The sequence below is a fragment of the Rhinolophus sinicus genome, linkage group LG05, assembly GCF_036562045.2.
Source record: "Rhinolophus sinicus isolate RSC01 linkage group LG05, ASM3656204v1, whole genome shotgun sequence".
Taxonomy (NCBI): domain Eukaryota; kingdom Metazoa; phylum Chordata; class Mammalia; order Chiroptera; family Rhinolophidae; genus Rhinolophus; species Rhinolophus sinicus.
This window is the reverse complement of record NC_133755.1, coordinates 66236241-66263219: the sequence shown is the minus strand read 5'-3', so window position 1 is coordinate 66263219 and position 26979 is coordinate 66236241. Positions and strand designations below refer to the sequence as shown.

The 26979-nt window shown below is 36.7% G+C and overlaps 1 protein-coding gene across 1 annotated transcript in view; it reads right to left on the bottom strand.

Moving 5' to 3' along the window:
• The window catches only part of EIF5B (eukaryotic translation initiation factor 5B), a 62966-nt gene that overhangs the window by 29247 nt on the left and 6740 nt on the right, over nucleotides 1–26979 (bottom strand). The window contains exons 2-6 of the mRNA XM_019753827.2: nucleotides 6833–6958; nucleotides 6633–6717; nucleotides 5290–5965; nucleotides 3988–4205; nucleotides 3432–3582 (exon numbers count right to left, since the gene is read on the bottom strand). Of these exons, the coding sequence (XP_019609386.2) occupies nucleotides 3432–3582; nucleotides 3988–4205; nucleotides 5290–5965; nucleotides 6633–6717; nucleotides 6833–6958 (1256 nt within the window). The remainder of the gene's footprint in view (nucleotides 1–3431; nucleotides 3583–3987; nucleotides 4206–5289; nucleotides 5966–6632; nucleotides 6718–6832; nucleotides 6959–26979) is intronic.

Below are 26979 nucleotides of genomic sequence, written 5' to 3'. Positions count from 1 at the left end.
TTTGCCTTAATCACAATATTAGGGTTTAGCATCCAGTCATTCACCATTAAGTGAAATTAGTTATGATTTTTGTAGATGTCCTTTATCATAGTAAGGATACCCCCCTTCTATTCCCAGTTTCTAAATTTTTTATCATATATGGATGTTGAAATCTGTCAAATGATTTTTCTGCATCTATTGAGATGATCATGTCTTTTTCTTCTTTAGTCTGTTAGTATGGTCAATACAGTCAATGATTTTCAAATACTGAACCAGCCTTGCATTCCCAGGATAAAACCCACTGGGTCATAACAGATTATCCTTATCTATAAATACGTATAAATACACATACACACATATACACATGTGTATTGCTAGAATCAAATTGCTAACATTTTGTTGAGAACTTTTGCATATTTGTTCATGAGGGATAGTATCCTCTGAAGTTAAAGGGAGAAATGTAGATATAAGACTATCCAGGTTATATATTTCATTGTGAGTTTTGGTAGTTTGCATCTTTTAAGGAATGGCCCTATTTTACCTAAGCTTTTAAATTTATGAGCACAGAGTTGCACAGGGTACTGCCTTATCATTTTAATACCTGTAGGATCTGTAATGATACCCCTATCTACCCTTTCACTCCTGGTATCAATAATTTGTCTTTTTTTTCCTTAATCAAGAAGTTCATCAATTTTATTGATTTTTTTCAAGATCTGGCTTGTAGTAAAATAAGATCGGGTCTTATATTAATTTTTTCTCCAAAAGACGCATTAGAACTGATGATCCAGCTAGGTCTTATTTTCAGGGAAACAGGGAATCAAATTCTTGCTGAAGCTCTTTGCCTGAAGTGAGTTAATTCCAAATTACTTATAAAGTACTTGCTATATATGGTTAGTAGTTACAAGCTACAAAACAGATTGAAAAGGTAACCTGCTACACATTTCAGAGTAAATACCTGAAAACAGATACCTGCAGATACCTTACACTCTCTTAAGAACAGAGTTGGGGTTCAATGAATAAATTTTATATTATTCTAGGTAATGAATGTGGTAAGTGATCTTTACCAAACACGGCTGCTTTGAGATATGGTGACACATAACACGGCAGTATCTTTCCATGAGATGACTTAGTGAGTGGACTGCAGAAGGTCTTTAACATCATGCTAAGAAGCTTGGCCTTTTTGTTAATAGACATTAGGGAGCCAACAAGAAGGCAAACAGTAGGCAGCACTGTGAAGAATAGGAGACTGGGGCCAGACAGGCCACAGGAAAGGCCATCTCTTTCAAGCCCGTCCTAAAGACTGATGCTAAATTCATCATTTTATATTGTAATCTTCTTCCAATCTCAGAAGTACAAGTCAAACTACTCCATAAAACAGCACTTCTGAGACTGGCAAGTTACTTCCTGCTTGGTCCCATCTTAATTACTGCATGAGAGTGTTTAGTCTTTCAGATAGTCAGTCACCAGTCAAACCTGACGATTTGAGTGCTAGTTGTACTCCAATTTGTTCTCTAATTTCTTATTTTTCAAATGAAATTTTCCCCCAATTCAGCATGAAATTTTCTGAAATCTAAGTACTGTGTTTCTCTACATTTACTGCTCCCAGCTGAACATAATAATGCAGAATAAAGAGGCAGTCACACAGATCAGTTTAAATCTCAGCTCTAGGACCTTGGGCAAGCTGTTTAAGCTCTCTGAGTCTCCATTTCTTCATCTATATGATGAGAATAAAAATATCTGTATGATTTTTATGAGGAAAAATATCTGTATGATTTTTATGAGGAAACAATGTCAAAAGTTTATTACAGCATTAGTTACATACTAAACATATAATAAACAGTAGCTATCACTGTAACCATAGCAAAAGCACCAAAATTACTGTAATATAAAAGTCCCTGGAATGTAGGGATAGGAAATTAAGGGAGGTTCCAATAATTCTTCTCAATGAAACAAAAACACTATTTTAAAGCATCTCACCTGTCAAAACATAATTATATGTTCAGATTGCAGTCTCTAAACTAAAAGGAACCAGGGCTCTTTGGGTAAAGTTAATTCCAGGTCTTGGGCATAAAATGTACACGATGAACCTGAGATATCTTGTTGTGTTAGAAAACAAGGAAGAGGTCAAAGAATACTGTGGTCATGTGACAGTCACGGGACAAGTCAGAATGGGCTCCCACTGGCCAAAGATGGTACAATTTGAGTATCAAAAACATTAATGACTTCATGAGATGAAAACATGTCAACTGTATAAAACTCTATTAAAATAAAATGATATGATCTCAAAACAAAATTAAACTCATTGGTCATCCTTAGAGGTTGCTAGAACACCAATCTATTATTTTGAAAATTAATAAAGAAAGGGAAAAAATGAAGTAATTATCCTGGTTTTCCTGCATGAACAGTATTTCAGGGAAAGATTTTCTTTAGAAAAATATTCTAGCTAATAAATGCAGAAGTGACAGAATATCACAATTCTGCAGTTCCTAATGAAATACTGCACATAGGCAATGATCACCAACAGGACACTAAAATTACGAGGTGAAAAGGCAATGGTGAACTTTTATAATGGACAAGGCTGCCAACAGCTAAACCCACTCATCACTCTTGACATCAACAGAAGTGAAGATCAATGAGGCAACAGGAAGTGTACAGCACCACTAGGAAGTAGCCTAGCTGCCAGATCTCATAAATTACAAGGGATAGAGAAGGCTATTAGCCCACACAAGGAGAACGCAGTTAGACAAATCTAGACTATGAGAAATCACAGAGAATAATCCAGTATCATCAACAAATAAATGGCATGCCAAACACAGGATGGTAATGGTATCTATCAGCGAGACAGACCTATCAACCAAATGCAATGCATGGATCTAATCTGGATCCTGATTTGAACAAAGCAACTATAAAAGACATTTTGGAGACAAGAGGAAAAACTTAAAAATAGACAGAAAATCAGGTATCAAGGAATTAATTTTGTTAGATGTAATATGTACTCTATTCATGTTAAAAAGTAAAATGTCCTTCGATACATACTAAAGTAAAATACGAGTAACATAATATGGTACCTGAAATTTACTTTAAAATACTCCAGGGGGAAAAAAGCACGTGGAAGGGGAAAAAACAAGAATGATAAATGTTGACAAGTGTTGAAACTGAGTGATGGGTACACGGAGACTCATTTTACTATCTTCTCTATTTCTCTTCATTTGGAGAGACAAAAAAACTTACTTATAAACATATTATCACTTACACGTATGTTTTTATTGTAGAAGTCACCTCATTAAATAATGAAATTATCTCATCTACTGCTTACACTTTTGTTGGACTTTTTCACAGCATTTCATAGGAGTTCGCCTTCTGGTTCAGGTCAGTTCTCCTTTGACCATCTGAGACGTAGTAATTACACAAGAAGTGTCTAGACCACGCTGGTAAGGGGAAACACTACTCACCCTGAGCTTGGAGAAGTTTGAGGGTAGCCTCGGCCCTGGCTCTGGCTTCTCTCTGGGATTTAGTTAAAAGTTTCCCTTCTTTTTTCAAGCGTTCTTTCCTTTCTTTTTCTTTTTGCTTTTTCCTTTCCCTTTTTTCTTGTTCCAATCTTTCCTATAAAAGAATACATGTCAGACAAAACTGTACTGGCTGAATCAGTTATAAAACTTAAATGTAAACAAGCCAAATGCCAAACAAAGCTTTTAAGGTACATGCAAAGTATTATGTTAGGAGATTCCAAATGAAAATATTTTAAATGTTGTACATAATGATTATTAATTAGTATCACAGAGAGCAGACTGTGTGCTGGCAATGATACACTGCAACTTCTGTCTGTACCTGAGGAAATAGAGGTAGGACTTTCTGTACCTTTTCATATTATTATTTAAATCAGAACAATAATGTAACTGAATTGTCACACGATTATGAAATGTCTAGTGGTTAGACAAATTTTATAGAGAAGCAATTTTTAGGTTAAACACAATGTAACGTCATGAACGTATGTTCATGAAAACGTACCTCTTCTTTACGCTTGGCTTCCAGTTCTTCAAGCCGTTTTATTCGCTCTTCCGCCTCTCTCTTCTGTCTCTCTTCTTCTTCTTTAAGCTTAGCCAGAGCTTCTTGCATAGCTTTCACTGTGGCTTTGCTAGGCCCTTTTTTCTTCTCTTTCTCTTTGTCTTCCTTTTCTACTTTCTTCTTCTTCTTATCTTTTTTCTTTTTGTCTCCTTCATAGTCATCTACCAAAGAAAGAATAGTGGTAAAGTGTTTTTAAAAAACGTTTCTTCCTGAGGGGATGCGCAAACCCCAGAATTCTGGGACCATGATGGGCCGCGGCTCACGCCAGCAGCAGGCACAAGCCTCCAGTTACCTGTGAGTCCCCGTGTGCCCAGAACAGGTCAGAACAACCCAGGCGGCCTCCTTCAAAGCCTACAATGCTGGCATTGCTCTGAGTTGTCCTGAGGGATACAAGAAGACAGGAGGGACAAGATAGACTGTATCTAACGTAGCTCTTAATCCAGGGTGTCAGAATTCCTGCCTCAATTCTGGAGCTGGTTTTGAATCTGTATAAGATGGGGATGATATGACTGAGGCCCACTTTAAGGAGATATTAGGAGAATACAAAAACATAATTATATTCTAAGAACTCTGCAGCATTATGCTAAAACACTAAAGATTATAAAGCTACTTTCTTGGTGTTTCTCCTCAAATACGTCCAGATAATAATTCGAGTGGTTAAAAAAACCTGTCAATTTTCCCATTAAAAGTTTTCTAGTCTAAAGAAACACTATGTGAATCATTTTATCTTTAACTACTTTTATTCCAACTAAGACGAGGACATTTAGCTAGAAAGCTTATTTTTCATTAATTGATTCTGGTACAAAACAGTGGCTCACTACTGCTGAAAAGATGTTAACTAATTTTAGCATGTTTTTACTTTTAGATTTCATAGATTGAATTGGGTTTTTTAAAAACAAGAAAGAATTCAGATATTACCTGATATTGAGTTATCAAAAGGAAGAACAAATTTTTCATTAGGCAACTTCTACTCTCCATCAACAGCAAAAAATTGTTTTTCAAAGTGAAATTCTATAAAAATCCTGCTCTGTGCACAAACCATTTGAAAGACATTTTAGACTATATTTAAATGTTTAATAATAAACATCAATTCAGAGCATTTAGATGTCATTTTTAAAAGGCTTTCTTACAACTAAGCACCTTTATAACCAAGGACAAATAAGGAAATGACTTTGGGGCATAATGATCAAAACTTAGACTAAGTATGAATCCACACCTCTTGCCTTTCCTCAACAGATCACCAACCTTCAGCAGCTGTGGGCGTCTCTCCTTTCTCGTCAAAGGCAGGGGTTGCTCCAGGGTCAGGAGTCACTTTGGATTTCATAGCTTCCTCTTCAGATTTCTTCTGAGGTTCTTTTTGCTTACTCTGATCCTTTTTACCAGTTTCTAACTCTTCTTTTTCTTTCAGCTTACGCAGTTTGGCCTTTTCTTCATCTCGCTTTTTTCTCTCACGCTCTTTTTTTTCTGCCTTCTTTTGGGCCACTGTCTTAATTTTGAAGGAGGAATCTTCGTCTTCATTCCCACTCTCTACGTTAGGACCTGACTTATTTTTTTGGGGTTTTTTCTGTCCTTTTCTAGACTGCAAAAACTCATCTGATTCGTCACCACTTTCCCCTGAAGAATTTACTCTGGCACGCTCTTTAGTTCTCTTACTGTTATCCTCATCCTCTTCTGACCCATCCCCCCTTTTAGTTGACTTTTGAGCTTTCCCTTTAGCTTTTTTAGAAAGTTTATTAAAATCATCGTCATCATCACTCCCAGAGTACATTTCCGCTTTCGGTTTTGTAGTCTTTTTTGATTTTGAATCTTTATCTTCCAATTCTTCACTATCATTATCATCAAAACTTTGTTTTTTGCCTTTCTGGCCTTTCTTTTTTTTATCTTGTTTGGAGATGGATTCTTCTTCATTATTTTCTGTTGGCTAAAAAATTTCCATTGTTAGAAATATTACTAGAATTACACTTTATTTTTAAAAATAAATAAGACTCCTCAGAGTCATGTACTTCATTAAGTACACATGGAAAAATTCGCAAAATAATTCCAAAATAAGGTCCTTTTTCATAAGAATATAAAAGAATATAAAACTCGACCAAGCACCAGAAGCTGCCCAGGCCTCGGGCACACTTCACATTCACTGAGACTGTCAGATCCAGGTGCTCTGCAGCCAGCACTGATCACAGTTCTCATCTACGACCTTCTTTAAAGGGCACACAAAGCCAAAGGGGGAAACTGAAAGAAGAAAAAAGATCTATCACTTTCCCAGTTTTTTGAGGTTTCTCCAAATTCAAAGGATGAAGAAGAAATAATACAGAAAATCGGAGGTAGAGGTGAGAAATGTTCTAGCTCCAAAAGTGACAATTTTATGAATAGGTAACATACCCCAAAATATCTTTCGATTCCCAAATAAAGCATCTTTCTATCTGTGAAAGGTTTTAAATGACATTACTTCTACTCCAAAAATTGCTTTCCCCCTTTGGCATCAGAATTTGTAGAAACTTTTAACTGACATATACACGTTGCCCCAAGTTTCCAAAAGCAGCTCCCTAAGGCCGGCACTGGCAGCCAGCGGGAGAGCAACCATCTTTCACCTTTACTGCAGTGGTGTCTCTGTCCGCTTTGATGCCTTGCGCTTCCCAAGACAATTCTTCCAGTTCTTTCAAGATATCATCTTCACTAGAAAAGATTAAAATATATTTTGAGGCACTGAATTAGCTTAGTAAGTGAATCCAGCACCAAATCTAATAAAAAGCAATCTGAAATACTCAAAAAGTATTTGAAATATACTTACTCAAAGTCTTGCCGCTTTTTCTCCTTTTTCTTCTTCCCCTTGGACTTCTGAGGCTCCTGCTCCTTGGCAGCACCAGCTCCTTCTATTTCTGCAGCCAAGGCATCAAGATCAATGTCATCCTTGGCACTTAAATGAAAACAAAGAAGACCTAAATGTTACTCAAGGGCAAAACTAGCACATTCACCTACAGAGACTTTTTTTTAATCTTTTTCATGTGTCAGCAGTCCACTGAAAAAAACCATTTGGCAAGTTCTTTCATGACAACTTGAGTTATTACCACTTATCAGCCTTGCTCCATCTGCTTGAATAAAATTTTTGAGTTACATTCAAATCAGAAAGAGCTATAATGAAGTGCTCCAGGTAATTAAGAAAGGAAAATTAACTTTTGTTAATACCAAAGTTTTTGTGTGTATCTGGAGTTATTTACGTAACGGAGAAAACCTAAAAGCTAAAACAGGCCTTATTACGTGATTATTAATAATTTATCAATAACCTAAATATTTGGACACCTATGCATTTCTACTTGGAATAATGGAAATTTTAGAGCTGGAATGAACTTTAGAGATCAGCTAGTCTAATACTGCACTTTACCAATGGGAAAACTAAGATGCACAAAGTTTAAACGCCTTGAGCAAAACATGACCCCACACTAAATAAAACACACGAAATACCCAAATATTCAGAACAAACCAGCTAATAACCTTTTACATTTCTGCTTTTGTTTCTGGTTCCATCATACAATGTCCTCACCTAACAATATTTCTTGAAGTAAACCCAACTAAGTTTCAGTTAAAACCTACAGAAAACCAAGGAGATCAGTCAGAGATGCACAGTAGAAAAGGTAGATGAATCCAAATAAATGAGACAGTAAGAAAACCAAGACCTCATGCAACATGGCCCCCAGTGATGGACACCTTGTTATAAAGAGGCTTCATTTCAGTAAAGAGAATTTCTCAAGAAAATGACTTAACTGTATAAATTTTAAGATTACATTACAAGACATGGAAGATACAGGATTGATCCTCAAGAAGCTTTGAAGAGACAGACAGCAAACCAGTAAACCAGGAATTGGAAAATGCTAAATGCCATAAAGAAATTTAATGCTTTTATAAGTTGTTGGCCAGACACGGAGAGTACAAATACCTAGAGGCAATCACGTGCATGGGGCCACAGGAGGACTCGTAAAAGGATATCTGAACCAACTGAGAGGCGTGTTATACGTTATATATTTCCTGTCCCCACCCAAAATCTAGGAAACCAGAAACAGGTGAGAGCGAGGCAACATGTTTTTTTTTAAGCTATCCCAGGTGACTGTGGGTCAGATTTGAACAGTTACTCTTTAATAAAAGAAGAAACTGAAGCACAGATAATTTGCCCAGATCACACAAGGCAGAGATAGGATTTGAACTCGGAAAGTTTGATGCTATAGTTAAGAGCTCTTACCCCTGCTGACGTCATCAAATGTGCGTCTTAGGAAGCTATGTCTAATAGGAGGCAGGGCAGAATGCCACCTAGTTAGGAAGCAGGAAGACCAGTGAGGGAGCTTTCACAGTTAACTGTGAGGAGAAGCGATGTGCGCCTGATTGCAGCAGCGGCAGGCAAGACGAAGACGTGAGTCAGATAAATACGAAGGGGCTCAGTCGGCAACACTGAGGTGACCGCAACACTGAGGTGACCGACAGGACGGGACAGGACAGGACGTAGAGAGAGAAGGGAAGAGTCAAGGGAAACTCCTAGGTCTCACCAGTAACAGACACCTAAGTCTGGCCCAGCATCAACCAGCAGTGTCTCCAAAAACATTTCTGCCAACATTTCACAGCTTCTGAGAACAGAGGGTGAAGGGAAGGTGGTTAATGACTGAAGCTTGACACCTCACCTCCAAAACTTTGCCAGCCCTCACCCAAACTATATGCATCTCATCACAACAGTGATTGGCTGTATTTCCAGCGTAGTCGTTAACAAACATCTCTAGAATAACATGATATATAGTACTACACTTGTATGCTGTTGACTTTGAAAGTCTTCAGGCCAGTAGTAAAAGATTAACAGTTTTTGAGTGCTTGTCGTGTATCAGGCATTGTGCTCACCAACCACTAGAAATACTGTATGTCATTTATTGCTCATAACAACTCTATGAAGTTAAGCTTAAAAATGATAAAGAATTGACAAAAGGCCACTCATCTAGAAAGTACCATACTAAGGACTCAAGCCCAAATCTGATACCAGAATTATACTACCTTCCTATACAATGGAAAATCATCAAGTTTCTGAAAACTATTTGTTTGAAAAATTCAAACACAGCTACAAACTGTATCAGTGACATACAACATGACTTAACGTTAACTACAATGGTTTCTAAAGAGTTCCCTCAATGTGCACTGCGCTTCCTGCCCCAGACACAGGGTCCTAAAGTCAACCATGTTACTGACAGCATGATGGTGACATACATATGAAATCAGTGACTTAATTTGAAACCTCAAACCATACTCTACCTACTTCTGTACTTACCCACTACAAACTACAGCTTTAAGCTTTCAGGACACTAGATTCAAATGTAAAATACATTCATGCTGATACTGAAAGCTTTAAAATCTTTAAGGAATCTGTAAAAATATTTTTCTGCAGGTGTGTCTTCCTGCAGACCACTTACTTTTTCCTTTATCAAAGCTACAAGATTCCTATTAATATTTTCCATTACAGCCCCTAATCCTTCATTCTAAATTTACTACAGACATACAGGAATAAAAGGCAATTTTCTATTGTATTCAACTCAGTGTTTTCATATGCCACATTCTTCCATTAAGATAGAAAAACATTACAACTTAATGGCTTTAAAAACTGAAACTATTAAAAATACTGTATTGTATGTGTAGCTTTTTAAGAAACAGCCAAAGTATTTTCTAAAGTGGCTTTACCATTTAATATTCACACCAGCCACATATGGAGGTATTAATTTTTTCCATATCCCAGCCAGTGTTTGGTATTATGACTACCTTTCCTTTAAGTTGTTCTAATAGATGTGTGGTGATATCTCATCATAGTCATTTCCAATTCCTTAAAGGCTAATGAAATTTTTTCATGTGCTTATTTGACATTCATATATACTATTCAGTGAAATGTCTCCTATCTTTTGCCCATTTTCTAATTGGGCTGGTTTTCTTTTGAAGTTGAGTTTGAAGAACTCTTTATATGTTCTATATATGAGTCATTGGTCAAATATGTGGTTCACATATATTTTCTCCCAGTCTGTAGCTTGCCTTTTCCTCCACTAACAGGGTTTTTTCAATCAGAGCAAAAATTCTGAATTTTCATGAGTATCATTATCGAGGTTTTTCTCTATGGATCATGCTTTTGGTGTCATGACTAAGAACTTTTCACCAATTATAGGTCGTGAAGATTTTTACGTATATTATCTTCTAAAAACTGCATACCGTAACATTTTATATTTAAATCTATCATCCACTTTGATTTTTTTTTGGTCTGTGGGCACCCAACTGTTCCAGCAACATTTTAGACTATTCATCCCTACACTGAATCGCTTTTGCACCTTTGTCAAAAAAATCGGCGGTACCTGTGGAGTCTATTTCTGTGTTCTCTATTCTGCTCTACTGATCTATATGTGTGTTTTTCCCTCTGGCAGTAACAGTCATGATTAATATCACTATACAAGAAGCCTTAAAATCAGGCAGTCATTCCTTCCCCTTTATTCATTATCGGGACTGTTTTACCTATTCTTAATTCCTTTGATTTTTCAAATAATTTAAAAATAAACCTGTATACATCTACAAAAAAAAAATCTTGCTGATATTTTAATAGAAATTATGTTAGCTGTATGTGAATTTGAAGAGAACTAACAGCTTTACTATGTTGAGTCTTCCAATCCATGAACACAGAATGTCTCTCCATTTATCTAGATCTTTCATTTCTTTCATCAGTGTTTTCACAAAACTAGTATTTTTTAATTGGAAGTATATTTTTAATTTCAGTTTCTACATGCTCATTTCTAATATTCAAAAGTGTGACTGAATTTTTTGTTGATCTGGTACACTGTCACCCTGTTGAACTCCCTTATTAGTTCTAAGAGTTCTATAATATTCTTTGAGATTTTCTAGATACGTACATCATGACATTTGCACGTAAGAACAGTTTTATTTGTCACTTTCAGATCCATGTCTTTTATTTTTCCTTCCTTACTGCATGAGCTAGAACTTTATAGAGTGCTATGTTGAATAGTAACGGTAAAAGTAAATATCCTTGCCTTGTTCCTAATTTCAGGGGAAAGCATTCAGTTTTTCACTTCTAAATGCAGACGGTGCCAAAAAAAATGTATACACATTTTAAGGAAAACTGTATTAAAATTGTAATACTCAATATACCGATAACAAAAGATGAATACAAGTCACGTTTGACTTCTGCATTTACAAGAGGTGCTCAAAGTGGTTACCATCAGCTTCCAGACACTTCTGATTACAGCAAACTAATGCCTGAGCAATGCTGACCAAAGTGTTCACTTGTATACATTTTTTTTGGCACCCCACTATGTTAGCTGTGAATTTTTTGGTAGATATTCTCTGTCTGGTTGAAGAAGTTTCCCTCTATCCCTAGTTTTCTGTGTTTTTATCATGAATGGGTGATGAATTTTGTCAGCTTTCGGCATCAATCAGTGTAATCATGTAATTTTTGCTCTTTACTTTCTTTTTTTTTAAAGATTTTATTGGGGAAGGGGAACAGGACTTTATTGGGGAACAGTGTGTACTTCCAGGACTTTTTTTTCCAAGTCAAGTTGTTGTCCTTTCAATCTTAGTTGTGGAGGGCGCAGCTCCGCTCCAGGTCCAGTTGCCGTTGCTAGTTGATGGCCCACCATCCCTTGCGGGAGTCGAACCGGCAACCCTGTGGTTGAGAGGACACGCTCCAACCAACTGAGCCATCTGGGAGCTCAGTGGCAGCTCAGATCAAGGTGCCATGTTAGATCTTTAGTTGCAGGGGGCGGAGCCCACCATCCCTTGCGGGACTCAAGGAATCAAACTGGCAACCTTGTGGTTGAGAGCCCACTGGTCCATGTGGGAATCGAACCGGCAGCCTTCGGAGTTAGGAGCACGGAGCTCCAACCGCCTGAGCCACCAGGCCGGCCCTCCTCTTTACTTTTAATATGATGTATTACACTGATTAATTTCTGAATATTGAGCCAGTCTTGCAACCCCTGAATTCACTCACTTGGCCATGATATATATTTCTTTTTACATAATGCTAAGATGTATTGGCACTCAATTCTACTTGCTAACATTTTATTAGCAACTTTTGCTATCTATAGAGGATATCAGTTTGTAGTTTTCTTTTTTATATACTATCTTTGACTGGCTTTGGTATCAGAGTAATACTCATTTTATAAAAAGACTGGGAGGGTCTCCTCTTCTATTTTCTGGAAATGACTATACAGAGTTGATGTTAATTCTTTAAACATTTGATAGAAATCTCCAGTAAAACCATCAGAGTTTGAAGATTTATTTTTCAAGACATTTTAAATTATGGGTTCAATTTCTTTAACAGGTATAAGGTTATTCAAATTGTCTATTTCATTTTGGTGAGTTTTGACAGTACTTTTGAGAAATTAGTCCATTTCATCTAAGTTATCAAATGTCCGTAGAGAGACTTATTCATAGTATTTCTTCTTATCCTTTTGCTGTACATCTACAATGATACATCCCTGAAAAAATTACATCCCTGAAAAAAGCCCATACCTAATAAATAAACTGAGTCGCTAATTAATAACCTTCCAAAAGAAGAAAACACTAGGCCCAGATAATTTCACTGGTGAATTACAGCAAAAATTTAAGGAAGAAATGAAATCAATTCTCTGCATTCTCCAGAAAACAGAAGCAGAGTCTTCCTAACTCATTCTATGAGACCAGCATAGTCCCATTAACAAAACCAAAAACAGTATAAGGAAAGCTGCAAACATCTCTCATGAACACAGATGTGAAAATCCTCAACATTAGCAAACTGAATCAAACAATGTACAAAATGAATTAACACCATGATCAAATGGGACTTATTCCAGATGTGCAAGGTTTGAATATAGGAAATAGTGTGAACCGTATGCCAACAAATTAGGTAAGTTAGATGACTTGGACAAATTCCTAGAAAAACAAACCGCTAAAAAAATGATTCAAGAAGATACAGAAAATCTGAATATACCTATAACAAGTACAGCAACTGAGTTATTAACTTAAAAACTTCCCACTAAGAAAAGCCCAGGGCCAGATGGCTTCACTGGTGAATTCTAGGAAACATTAAAAAAAATTAACATCAGTCCTTCACAAACTCGACCAACAAAAAGAAAAAGAGGGAAGGAGAACTAAGGCTGATATTATCCAGATAACAAAACCAGACAAAGATGTCACGAGAAAAGTACAGATGAATAATTTATATGCATATGCAAATATTCTCAACAATACTATCAAACCAAACCCAGCCACATATAAAAGAAAGATTATACCCATGAGCAAGTAGAATGTATTCCAGAAATGCAAGGTTGGGTTCAATGTATGAAAAAGCCATGTTATCAACCGGCTAAAGAAAAAAAACAAATCACATGATCATATCAACTGACACAGAAAAATACATTTTACAAAATCCAACATCTATTCATATAAAAACACTCAGTAAACAAGAAATAGAAATCAAGACCTAAACACACAGACGGCTGGTCCACGCTCATGAACTGGAAAACTTAACATTGTTAAGATGTCAATTCTTCCCACTTTAATCTAGAGTCAATGCATTCCCAACCAAAACCACAGTAAATTATTTTGTGGATATCAACAAACTGATTCTACAGTTTAAATGCAAAAACAAAAGACTTAGAATAATCAACACAACATGAAGAACAAAGTCAGAGCACCCACTACCCTATTTCAAGACTAAACTATAAAACTAACAGCGAGACAGAAGCCTATTGGTGAAAGAACAGACAAGTAGGTCAATGCAACAGAACAGACAGCTCAGTAATAGACCCACACAAATACTGTTATCTGATCTATGACAAAGGCGCAAAGGCAATTCAAGGGAGAAAGGATAATCCTTTCACTATTTGGTGCAGGAAGAACTGGTTGCCCATATGCCAAAAAAGAAAAACAGAACTAAGATGCAAAATTTGTTGACCTTGGGTTTGGCAATGAGGTTTAAGATGTAAAAAAAGAAAGAAAAGAAAAGCAGAACCATAAAAAAATGATAATCTAGACTATTAAAATTAAAAACTTCTGCTCTGAGGCTACTGATAAAAAAGATGAAAACACAAACCACACACTAGGAGAAAATATTTGTAAAACACTACTGGCTAAAGGACTTGTATTCAAAATATAGAAAAAAGAATCTTAAAACTCAACAATAAGAAGCCAATTGAAATATGGGTAAAGATCTTAACAGTCACAAAGAAATACTCAACATCATTTGTCATTAGGGAAATGCAAATGAAAGCAGGAGACAGCACTACACACCTATCAGAATGGCTCAAGTCCAAGAAACTGATAACATCAATTGCTGGTGACAATGCAAAATGGCTGATCCTAAGCATGGAGCAGGACATATACAAGATAAGCCTGGAGCATCTTGTAATGTCAGAAAATAAGGACGTGATTAACCCCTCCCGTCCTCCACACACACAATGATAAGTGTATAACAAAAGGAATGTAGAAGCCAACTAAAAGAGCTCTCACTGGCCAATAACAGAAACAAATTAATCTGTTAATTAAAGCAACAAGTTAACATATCATTAGATTATAAACCAAAGTATAAAATATTATCCACAAATCCATTATGATACAGATAAAGGATTGAATAAATGGTGGTGAGACAAATCTCCCATGCAGATATCTAAATTAGTCTGCAAACACTCCACCTTCAAGGAAGTAGATTGTAATTTCCCACTTCTGGACTGCACAGTAATTTCCTTGCAAGAAGTACAGTGAGGAAAAAGAAAAGACTAACTTTACAGTATAGAAGCCTGACAAATACTACCTCAGGTGATCAAGGTCAACAGCAGTGATATGAATCTGAGAAACTATCACAGACAGGAGGAGTCCAAGGAGAAAAGGCTAAAATGTAATGTGGTATCTATCTTGTATGGGATCAGATACAGGACAGTAGGAGAACTAAGGAAATCTATATAATGTATGCAGCCTAGTTAATAACATCAATATTGTCTCCTAAACTTTAACAAATGTACTATACTAACGTAAGATATGAATAATAGGGAAAACTGGGTATGAGATATATGAGGATGCTGTACTTCACAATTTTTCTGTAAATCTAAACTTCTAAAAAATAATTTTAAAACCTGTGGGAAAAAACCCCACCATATCATTTATGTCACTTCAAAGAAAATAAAATACTTTGGTATAAATCTAACAAAACATGCATAGGACTTATATGCTAAAAATTACAAAATGCTGATAAAAGAAATCCAAAACAACCTAAACAAAATGGAGAGATATACCATATTCATGGACCAGAAAATTCAACATCAAGTCCAAAAAACGACATTCAAGTTTAAGGTAATTCCAATCAAAATCCCAGCAGATTTTTGGGACATAGCCAATATAGACAAGACTACTTTATAATTTATATGGAAAACCAAAAGAATTAAAATAGCTAGAATAATCTGAAAAAATAAAATAGGAGAAAACACTTTACCAGATTTCAAGACTAAATATATAGCTACAATAACCAAAATTATGTGGTACTGGCTGAAGGACAGACACAGAGACCAACAGAACAGAAGAGAGAACCTCAAAATAGCCCCCACAGAAGGATGGCCAATTGTTTTTTGACAAAGGTGCAATAAAGCAATTGAAGGAAAGAAAAGACAGCCTTTTTCAACAAATGATGTTGAAGTAAATGGACAGTCATACATACAAAAAAAACAATAATTTCAACCTCACTACTTACACAAAAATGAACTCAAGATATATGGCAGACCTAAATGAAAAACATTAAAAGTATACATGTTTCAGAAAAAAAGTAGAAAATCTTCGGGATCTAGCACTAAGCAAAGAGTTTTTAAGACTTGAAATTAGAAGCACAATCCAAAAAACTGTACTTCATCGAAATAAAAAACTTTTTCTGTGCAAAGGCCATATGAAGGGGATGAAAAAACGAGCTACAGCATGAGAGAAAATATTTGCGAGCCACATATCTAAAAGAGGACTAGTGTCTAGACTATACAAAGAACTCTCGAAACTCAACAGTAAAAGTCCAAACAATCCTTAGGAAATGGACAAAAGGTATGAAAAGACATTGCACTGAAGATCATTTACAGATGGCAAACAAAGGATGTGCCACATCATTAGCCATCTGGGAAATGCAGCTTAAAATCACAATGGGCTATCACTACCCACCAATCAGAATCCCTTCCCCCTGCAAAAAACAGTGATAATAAGCAAGATGGGTGAGGATGTGGAGAACGTGGATCACCCATACATTGCTGGTGGAACAGCCAGTCCGGAAAAGAGTCCATCCTTTTCTTGTAAAACTAAAAATGTACTTACCATTTGACCCAGCAATGCTCTTACACAATGATCCCTGAGTAATGAAAATGTATCTCATGCAGAAACTTGTAGACAAGTGTGTGTAGTGGCTTCCTTTGCAATAGGGAAATACTGGGAACAACCCACATGGCCGTTAGTGGGTCAATGGTTAAATAAACTGTGGTTCATCCCCATTCCATGGAATACTACTCCGCAATAAAATGGAATGAAATAACAATACATGCAACAGCAGGGGTAGATCTCAAGAGAATTAGGCTGAGTGGAAAGGGGCCAATTCCCAAGTGTTACACACATAAAGAAAAAAATCTGAGAAATGTGGACCAGATTTATAGATACCAGGGGTCAGGGACACGCAAGGGAAGAGAGGTGCACAAGGAGGCGGGGATGGTTACAGACGGCCAGCATGAGGAGCCTTACAGTGACATTCTGCATTTTGACTGCGGTAGTAAATATACAATCTACACTTGATAATAGTGTAGAGTCCTAAACACACACGGGCATGTGCCAGCACAAGTGAAACCGGTCAAAGCTGCAGAATATCAGTGAATTGTACAAGGTGGACATTCAGGTTGTGAGACTGCTCCGTTCTGCCAGATGTTACCACAGGGGAAATGGGTAATGGTACAGGGAACTCTCCATATTATTTCTTACACCTGCATGTGAATCTACATTATCTCCAAAGTTTAATTTTAAAAAATCAAACAATGTTAAAATAAAAAGGCAAGCCATAGACTGAAAAAATATTGCAATACAGAAATCTGATGAAGGATCTGTCTAATATGTAGTAAACTCCTATAATCCAGTGTTGTAAAACATATTTTTTAAATGGGCAAATGATACGAACAGACACTTAAAACCAAATGAGATAAAAGAATGGCAAACATAGACAAGATGGTCAATATCATGAACTACTAAGGAAATGCAAATCACAATGAGATGCCAATACACAGCCACCAGAATGACTAAAATTAAGGACCGACAACACAAAGTGTTGCGAGAGGGTGTGGAGCAACGGGAACACATCCCTATAGAAAATGCAAACATGGCACGGCCACTTTGGAAGAGACAGTTTGGCAGTTTCTTAAAGTAAAACATACACTTACCATATGACCCAGCAATCCCACTCCTAGGTATTTACCTAAGAGAAATGAAAACATATGTCCACACAGACTTGTACTCAAATATTCATAGCAGCTTTAGTCATACAAGAAGCTGGAAACGACGCAAATATCCACCTACCAGGTAAATGCTAAACAAATTGTCATCTATCCACACAATGATAAAAGGAAAGAATTAACGTTACACACACCAACATGGATAAATCTCAAAAGTATATTATGTGAAACCCAGCCAGCCAATCAAGCAAGGCTTCAACTACTTACATGATTTTCTAGATAACGGAAAACTACGATAACCGGGGGAAAAAAAAAAAAAAGGCAAAAGTTACAGTGATCTCTGGCCAAAGCCAGCTGTAGTGAGAGAGAACTATTTACAAAGGGTCATAAGGGAACTTTTTGGGGTAATGGAAATATTCTGTATAGTGATTGTGCTGAAGGACGCACAATTGTACACATTTATCAAAACTCATCGACTGTACACTTGAAATTTGTGAATTTAATTTTAGGTCAATTACACACCTCAAAAAAATGTGTTAATCTGAATTTCTAGGAATATTATAAAAACAGTTGAAAAGTTACAGAATACATTTATCAGTTTACCGAAAACAGGTTAAAATTATTTAAACCTAATATAAATCATTTATACATTTTTATACGTTATCAAAATAAGAATAAATCTGTAATATTTTCCTAATACCTTAATTTCTATTAACAGGGTAATATATAGCTAAAATGATGTTATTATGATGAAATCTTTTTAAAACATGGTATTTATTAATTATGTATGCAAGCATGTACCCAACTTTGGTGTTTGGCTTTTCGGAATAATTAAATAAAAATCATACATGAAAATAAGACATACTTCATTTTGAGAGCAATATAGTATAAAGCCTTTTAAAGACATGTAACATTACAAAAATTTTTTTCACTGCACAGAAAATGAACCTATGTGCAAACATCTTCAATTCCAAACTTGGCAAACATCACTTCATGATGACAGGCATTTTCCACTGAAAAGTTGTCTAATTAATGCAAAGTTAGATAAGAACAAAGGAAATCCAACTCCTTTCCCAAATCAGTAACAATTCAAAATCTCCAAGCTTCCTAAGACTCTCCTACCAACCCCTCTTCTCCAGTACCTCTTTACTCCCTGAGGAGGTTTTACAAAACTTGGCCCAAAATTTCTCTGACACTCTGAGAGTTAAGGGGTCTACATCCCCTCCCCTTCAATGAGGGCTGTGAGGCCACAGAGAGGTCAATATAGTGGGTGGTGCCAGCTCAGGTCCCAACCAACAGCCACCTTCAACCACCAGGCGTGAGAAAGTGAGTGAGGTTGGGGAGCTTTTAAGATGACTCCATCACAGCTACCATTTATCTGTAACTACATGAAAGACCCCAAGTGAGATCCACCTCACTGAGTGAGAACAGTCAACCCTCAGAACCGAGAGAGAATGATTTTTATTGTTAAGCAGCTAAGTTTGGGAGGACTTGATATGATACAATAATAACTGGAGCACCCATATATTTTTTCCTATTCTTAATCAGTACCAGGGCGTATAGAAACAGAAAGCGCATCGATGATGAAAGGCGGTAAAATCCAAACCACACCACTCCTTCCTCGCTTCCAGCCCCCAAGTCGACAATCATAAACTGTGTAATCTCTGAGAGAAGGAATGGTTACTACCCCTTTTCACTTGACTTTGGTTTCTGCTCCTCCCTGACTCTTAACAGCAAACAAGAGAAAAAGCATAAGGAGGAATCCCATTCTCTGCGCCTAACTCTATCCCAGTAGCGCCAGTAGCCATGAGGGACACAGGGAACCCCAGTCCTGCCTTCTCCTCCAGAGGCCTTTTGGCATCTCATCTCCGCCAACCTTCACCCCTTCTCACCCAGCACTCACTCCGTGATCATCCACAGTTACAGATGCAAAGAAGGAAAACACGACAAAGAAGGAAAGGCACAGACGCCTTTGCTCCTCACTAGCTGCCACCACTTGCACAACCACGGACCCCAACATTTCTCACTCCCACTCCCTCAATGGAGTTTTACCTTAAGTACTATGACCCACTAATAAATGCAGAGCTATTTGAATTTATTCACATCTCAAAAAAAAAATGCCCTCTATGCTTACAATTTCCTTGTGAACTAAGTCTTGACACCTGTGAAAGGGCTATGAAACCACACTGCTCCTTACATTGTACAACGCAAGGGAAGCAGAATGTGTCTTATTACCTTCCCAAAAATTCGGCCCAATTCTCTACTTTCTAAACACCTGATACGTCAAAGTGACAATACATGAGCAAGTATAAGCATCATCTTGTAGACTCCCAAATATACATCACCTAAGTTCATACATATTATAGGTTCCAACGTGTCTGACTATAAAATCTGTCTAGGACGGCTTGTTCAAACTGGAGTGAGGACCCTCAATGCGGGGGGGCACACATAGGATTGTGGGTGATTTCAGAAGCCTGAAACGACTTCCCAGTAACTTTTATCTTTGTTTTTAATTTTGATGATAAAGATTTAAGATGCACATGCCGTGTACCCCACAGATGGCCACCTTATCATGGTGTACTATGATAGAGCATCAACCCAAGCTTTCATTTATAAACCTCCACTAAGTTGCTTCGTGTTGGTAGAACAAATCAGAACGGACTTAATATGTAAACTAAACGTTTTTGCCAAGAGAAGGTGATATAATGCAAAGCTCAAAATCATGAGTTCAACCTGAAAAAGGTATTAAAAAAATTGAGTCCTTCCTAGTATGTACGAGCACACTGAACTGAAAAGAAGTCCATTATTGGAAGCAATACATTCACAATAAAATGACCATCTAGATCCTACTACTCAAAAAAAGAATTCCAGGATAAGCAGCACTGGTGTCACCTCATTAAAAATGCAAAATTTCAGGTCCCACCCAAGAGTTAATTAACCCAAATCTCTGTTCTAACAAGACGCACAGGTGAACCAGGCGCACATTCCATTTTGACAAGGACCGATTTAGAATCAACACAGTATCATCCTTTGCATCAATGCTGCAAACTTCAATTGTAAAAACAATATGTGTATTTGTTACTATTTGATGTCAGAGTATTTTGGGTTTCATAATTGCATAAGAGATAAGAGTTTATACCTAGCATTATGGCTGTACACATGTCGGCAATATTGATAACTTAGGCCAACATTCTCAACACCTCAAGAAAGGACTCAATTTATGCTCTAATCTAATCGATCACATTGACCACTCAGCGCTCAATGAAAGTGACTCATAGTCTTTGTATTCTGTATAAGTAACTCCGGTCATCCTTAATCACTCTTAAAAGCTTATTCCACCCAATTTACTTTCTATAGCGCCTGGCATAACCAAATGACAGTGAATAAAACTTTGACACAGGTAACTACTCTCAGGAGAGGGTACTTCTCAATGACCAACTGCTGCACACCATCATCAGAACGGTGTGGCGGCTCCTGGGTACAGAATGATTAGGCACCTGAAGCTCTTGGATCCTCATCAACCCTTAATACTCAGGAGACAGACACACACTGCACACTCCTGTTCCTTCCCACCTGGCCTGCTCTCCTGATGGCAGATTTAATTGGAAAGGGATTTGAAAGATACACACAGTAACTTTAGGAGGGAAAATTTGAAATCTCATGGGTGGCACTCCCATACTTATCCTCAACTCCACAGTCTCCCTTCATCTCCTCTCTGTCTGTCTGTCCATACACCTATTTGCTATATTAAAATGTAAGACCCTTTGAGAACAGAAAACTCCTTTTTTGTATGCCCAATTCACCTCCCTTCTGCAATTAGCAACCAGCAGGGACTGTAACCCATTCCGAATAGGGACTATTAAACAAAGAAAAAACTCTATTCTGGAATGGCAACCACCACTTGCACACAACAGTTTCATCACAGCAGCTTAATAAAAATCATGTCCACCGCTATAACAGTCCCTGTACTTTTGATCCTAGTAAAACTTCCAAACTGAATTTTCTGAATAATAACTTCAAATACCAGTTTAAAAGCCCACTGAGAGAAAAGTACATAACATTTCCTTTAACAACACAGACAAGGATTCTACTGTATGTGAATTTTCCAAATGCATGGAAATGCACCACTTTTTAAAATTTATATTTAAGATATAAACCTTTCTTTTAATTAATTATGTAAACTCCTAAAGTATTTACAAATGTCTGGGGTTGTTGCAAAATAATGGGGAGAGGATAAGATGAAACAAGGTCATCCATGAATCAGTAATATTTGAAGCTGAGTTAACAGACACGTGTTCATTAAACTATTCTATTTCTGCACGTTTGAAATTTCTCATTTAAGAAAATTCACACTACAGTACTTGAACTTGGCAATAGATTCTTAACTACAACACCAAAAGTACAAGCAACAACAACAAAAATAAGTAAATTGGATTTCATCAAAATTGAACATCTTTGTAAAAATGGTACTATCAAGATAGTGAAAAGACAACCCACATAATGGGAGAAAATATTTACAAATCATATACCGTATCTAATAAGGGTCAAGTATCCAGAATATATAAAGGAGTCTTACAACTCAACAAAAAGAGGAACAAACCAGTTTTAAAATGAGTAAACTTGCACTGACATTTGTCCAAAGAAGCTATACAAATGCCAGAAAGTACATAAAAAGATGTTTAACATCATTAGAACCTGGGAAATGTCAATCCAAACCAGAGAGAGACACCACTTCACAACCACCAGGGTGACTATTAAAAAAAAAAGTGTTGGCAAAAATATGAAGAAATGGAACCCTTGTACATTGCTGGTGGGAATGTAAAATGGTGCAACTGCTGTAGAAAAGTTTGGTGGGTCCTCCAAAAGTTAACCATAGAATTACCATCTGACCCACCAATTCCACTCCTAGGTATATACTCAAAAGAAGTGAAAACAGGAACTTAAACAAATATCTGTACACAAATGTTCGTACCAGTAGCAGATCTTTTCACAAAAGCCCAAAGGTGGAAACAATCAGAATGTCCATCATGAGATGAATAAACATTCTGTGGTACACATAATGGAGCATTATACAGCCATAAATTAAACAAAATGTACTATAACATGGATGAACGTTGAAATCATTGCGCTAAGTGAAAGAACCCAGACACAACAGGTCATACATAGTATGATGCCATTTATATGAAATATCCGGAATAGGTACATGGAAAAGACAAAGTAGACCAGGGGTTGCCAGGGGCTCAGAGGTGGCGGCAGTGGGGACTGACTGCTTAATGAGTGGCATACAGCATCTCCTTTGGGGGTGGTGAAAATGTTTTGGAACTAGATCAGAGATGGCACAACGTTGTGAATGTACTAAATGTCAAAGAATGTGCATTTAAAATGAGTAATTTTATGTTACATGAATTTCGTATTCCCCCAAAATAATTTCTCACAATTACTTCTTTCACACCAACCCAAATAGGAGTACATTAATATAATTTAACACTTTACTCATCATTCAGGAGTGATCAGTTTGTAGGCTTGCATACGGATTTTGTCCTTAAACCAAACACTAGCACAGAATGCAACTGCCACTTACAAGTCTAAGAATCCCCCTTCAATTATATTACCAGTAGGCTGATATAACCAAGTTTTGAGAATTCTCAGAGTGAGAATGTGAAGAGAATATTTACACAGAAAAAAAAAAAAAAGCAATTTTAGCCAGATATCTATAATAAAATGTGACTTATAAATTCGAGCTACATAATAAAATGCAGTATGAACGTTGCAGCATGGTTTGAACAAACCAACTGTGAAAAGCCATTGTGGAGCTGAAAATTTGAAGTATGGACTGGATATTAATCATTAAGAGAATTTGTGCTAACTGCACTAGGTGAATAAGAGTACTGTGGTTATAAAAGAAAATACTTGGAGAGAAAATGTCAAGATGACTATAAAATATGTATCACAAAAATGGGGACAATAATTCTAATAATGACTAAATGTGGATGAGTACACGGGGTCTGACAATTAAGTTCACAAACTCATCCTAGAAAAAGTGCTACATCCCTCATTGCTGAGTATCACTATGGTCACCTCCGAAGTACTCCCCTTGGGAAGCTATGCACTGATGCCAGCGCCTAGTCCACCCTTCAAAGCCATTTTGGAACTTTTTCTGGAATGGCCATCAGAGCTGTCGTCGTATTACCCTTGATGTCCTGAATGTCATCAAAATGTCTTCCTTTCAATATTTCCTTTATCTTCGGGTAAAGAAAGAAGTCACTGGGGGCCAGATCAGGTGAGTAGGGAGGGTGTTCCAATACAGTTATTTGTTTGCTGGCTAAAAACTCCCTCACAGACAGTGCCATGTGAGCTGGTGCATTGTCGTGATGCAAGAGCCATGACTTGTTGGCAAAAAGTTCAGTTCATTTTTGTCTTTTTCATAGTCTTTTCAGCCCTTCCAAATAGTAAAGTTGGTTAACTATTTGTCCAGTTGGTACAAATTCATAATGAATAATCCCTCTGATATCAAAAAAAGGTTAGCAACATCGTTTTGACTCCTGATTTGGACTAATGGAACTTTTTTGGTCGTGGAGAACTGGCTGACTTCCATTGTGCACTTTGACGCTTTGTTTCAGGCTTGTATTGGTTCACCCATGTTTCATCACCAGGGATAACACGACCCAAAACATCGTCTTGCCTCTCCAAAAAGTCTTGGCAAATTTCGACTCTCCTTTGCTCGGTGAGCCCCTTAGGGACCATTTTTGCACACACCTCTCTCATGCCAAGATTTTCAGTTAAGATCTTCCTGTTTCTCTATTGATATTTATTTGGTCTGCTATGCTTCTCAGTCAGCCGACAATTTTAACGCACAATTGGACGAATTTTTGTAATGTTTCATCAATTCTGCTTGTTACTGGCCGCCCTGGCCACTCTTCCTCAGTAATACGTTCTCTCCCCTCAGAAAAACATTTAATCGATTTGTACACTGCCCTCTTCTTCACGGCATTATCCCCATAAACTCAGACTAACATGTCCCTGATTTCACTTCTACTCTTGCCAAGTTTAACAAGAAACTTAATGTTTGTTCATTGCTCTATTTCAAGCTTAGACATTCTCGCAACAGCACACAAAGACACGCAACAACAATAATGAACGCCACTCAGCAAGACACTAACACAGTTGTGAGACGCGGACATACCATGGTTAAGAGATCCCACTGAGTTGTTTGCACAGTGCTGCCAATGTAAGCGCATGGGGGCAAGTTCACAAACTCGTCAGACCTCGTATCAGGGTTCATTACACTATTCCCTTTTCTGTGTGCTTGAAATTTTTGTAACAAAAGTTAAATTTTTAAATTAAAACAGTTACAAAGTTGCATAAACCAAAAGTAAACCTTGGTCTGAATCAGGTAACTACACTTTGACTCATTATTTCCAGAGTTTGGTAAAGTGGTGCCTTCCCAACTTTTCATTTCTTTAAAACTTTTGTTAGCTATTAATGTGTCTAAAACAAGGAAATCATTTTCCATAATCATTTTGACTTTGTAGAGAATTAAATTCTTAAGAGAGCAATGGAAAATCCACTAAGCATGTGTCTACTTTTTCCTAGGTTCAGTCCTTACAAGTATTGCCTTTAAGGAAAATGGCATCCAACCTTAAGTAAAAAGTCACCAAGCTGGAGTGGGGGACTATAAAATAAAACTAAAATACTGGACAACAGCACTACCGCCCTTGTACTGTTCTACAGGTCATTAAATGTGACTGTGTATATATATAAGGTAAAATTTCAAGTCTCACCACTTAAAAAATAGAAATAGCATGTATAAATTCTAACCTAGTATAAAAAGAAAAAAAGAAAAGAAAGCATGGCAGAATTGGCATAAATAAAAACAAAACAGGTGAATAAATAAGGTCAAATATACCATGAATCACAAGCAGCAATGTGACTTGAAGCTCTTAAAGATATGTTACCAAATTATATTTATAAAAATTCAATTCTACGCTGTTTGCCAAAAGACAGACCTAAAACAAGTACTGCATAGAAAGGTTAAAAGTAAAGAAATGGAATCCTCAACAAAACACTAGCAAACCAAATCCAAGAACACATAAAAAGGGTTGCACAGCTCCAAAGAATCGAAAACGTGTCCACACAAAAATGTGTACAGGGATTTTTTTACAGGAATATTACTCATAACAGCCCAAAACTAAAACCCAATGTCCATCAACGTATGAAGGGATAAAAATGTAGTATATCTATATAATAGAAAATACATATGATTCCAGACTTAGAAGAAATTCCAACTGCAATTATCATCAGTAACAATTATTAGCTTCACCAGAGTTCAGTACCTAAAACCTAATGACATAAATTTAATTAAATTGAGTTAAAACAGTACACAATTGTACTTTCAGGGACTGCTATATAAAGTTCATGGTTTAAATGAAGTTTCAGAAACAGAAAAACCAAACATTTTAAATAACAATAGAAAGTATATTTCTATCAGCAAAGAGAGGTTTGAAAATCAATGATTCTAAATAAATGAGTTACTTGGGTGAAAAGTATGCATTCCTCTGAAAGAATATCTGAAATTTTATATACTATGTCTGTAATGTGAAGGAATGAAACATTAAATCATCACTGACTTCACTTTAAACAGACAGGCTATGAGATAGGGAGCTACTTGGTTGAGAGAGAAATTCTCGAAACAAATGGTGATGGAAGGAGAACTGACTCAGGGTGGTGAACACACAATGTGATATATAGATGATGTATTTACAGAATTGTATACCTGAAACCTATGTAACTTTACTAACCATTGTCACCCCAATAAACTTTAATTTAAAAAAAAGAAATTTGGCACTGGTTGACCTATATACAATGGCTGTCATTTTTCTATTCTCCCTCCTTCTTTAAATTCTTAATCTTTAACAGTTGCTTCACCAGTAAAATTCCTATGTAGATATTTAAAGTCTATATTCTGAAATATCAAGATTTCTTCAATCATGTAGTACAGCATAGTAAAACAAAACAAAACCATGGGTTCTTGAGTCAGGTTTGGCTTCACAGCTGAGAGGTTCTAAGCCTCAAGAAGGTTATTAGGCTAAGTCCCAGTTTCCACTTATGTAAGTTACATAGTAACTCTTAGATCTTTATTCCTTTCCCTTCGCTCAGTGTCTCAGACTAGTTACTGCACGGTTATTGGTTCTATCTTAAGTATTTTCATTATTGAAATTATGTGAATATTGTGGTTACTGCTAGGGCAAATAGTGTACTGTGATTATTTCAATACTGTTTAATAAGGGTTCAAAATACCTGTATAGTACCTCGGTTTTCGAACATCTCCATCGACAAACATTTCGCTTTACGAACGCTGTAACCGGAATTAAATGCTTCAGTTTTGGAACATGCCTCGGAAATCAAACATGTCACACAGTTTCCGCTGAGTGCAAGATCCTGAGGCCTAGCTGTCGGCTGTTTTCGAACATTTCAGAACTCGTGGATT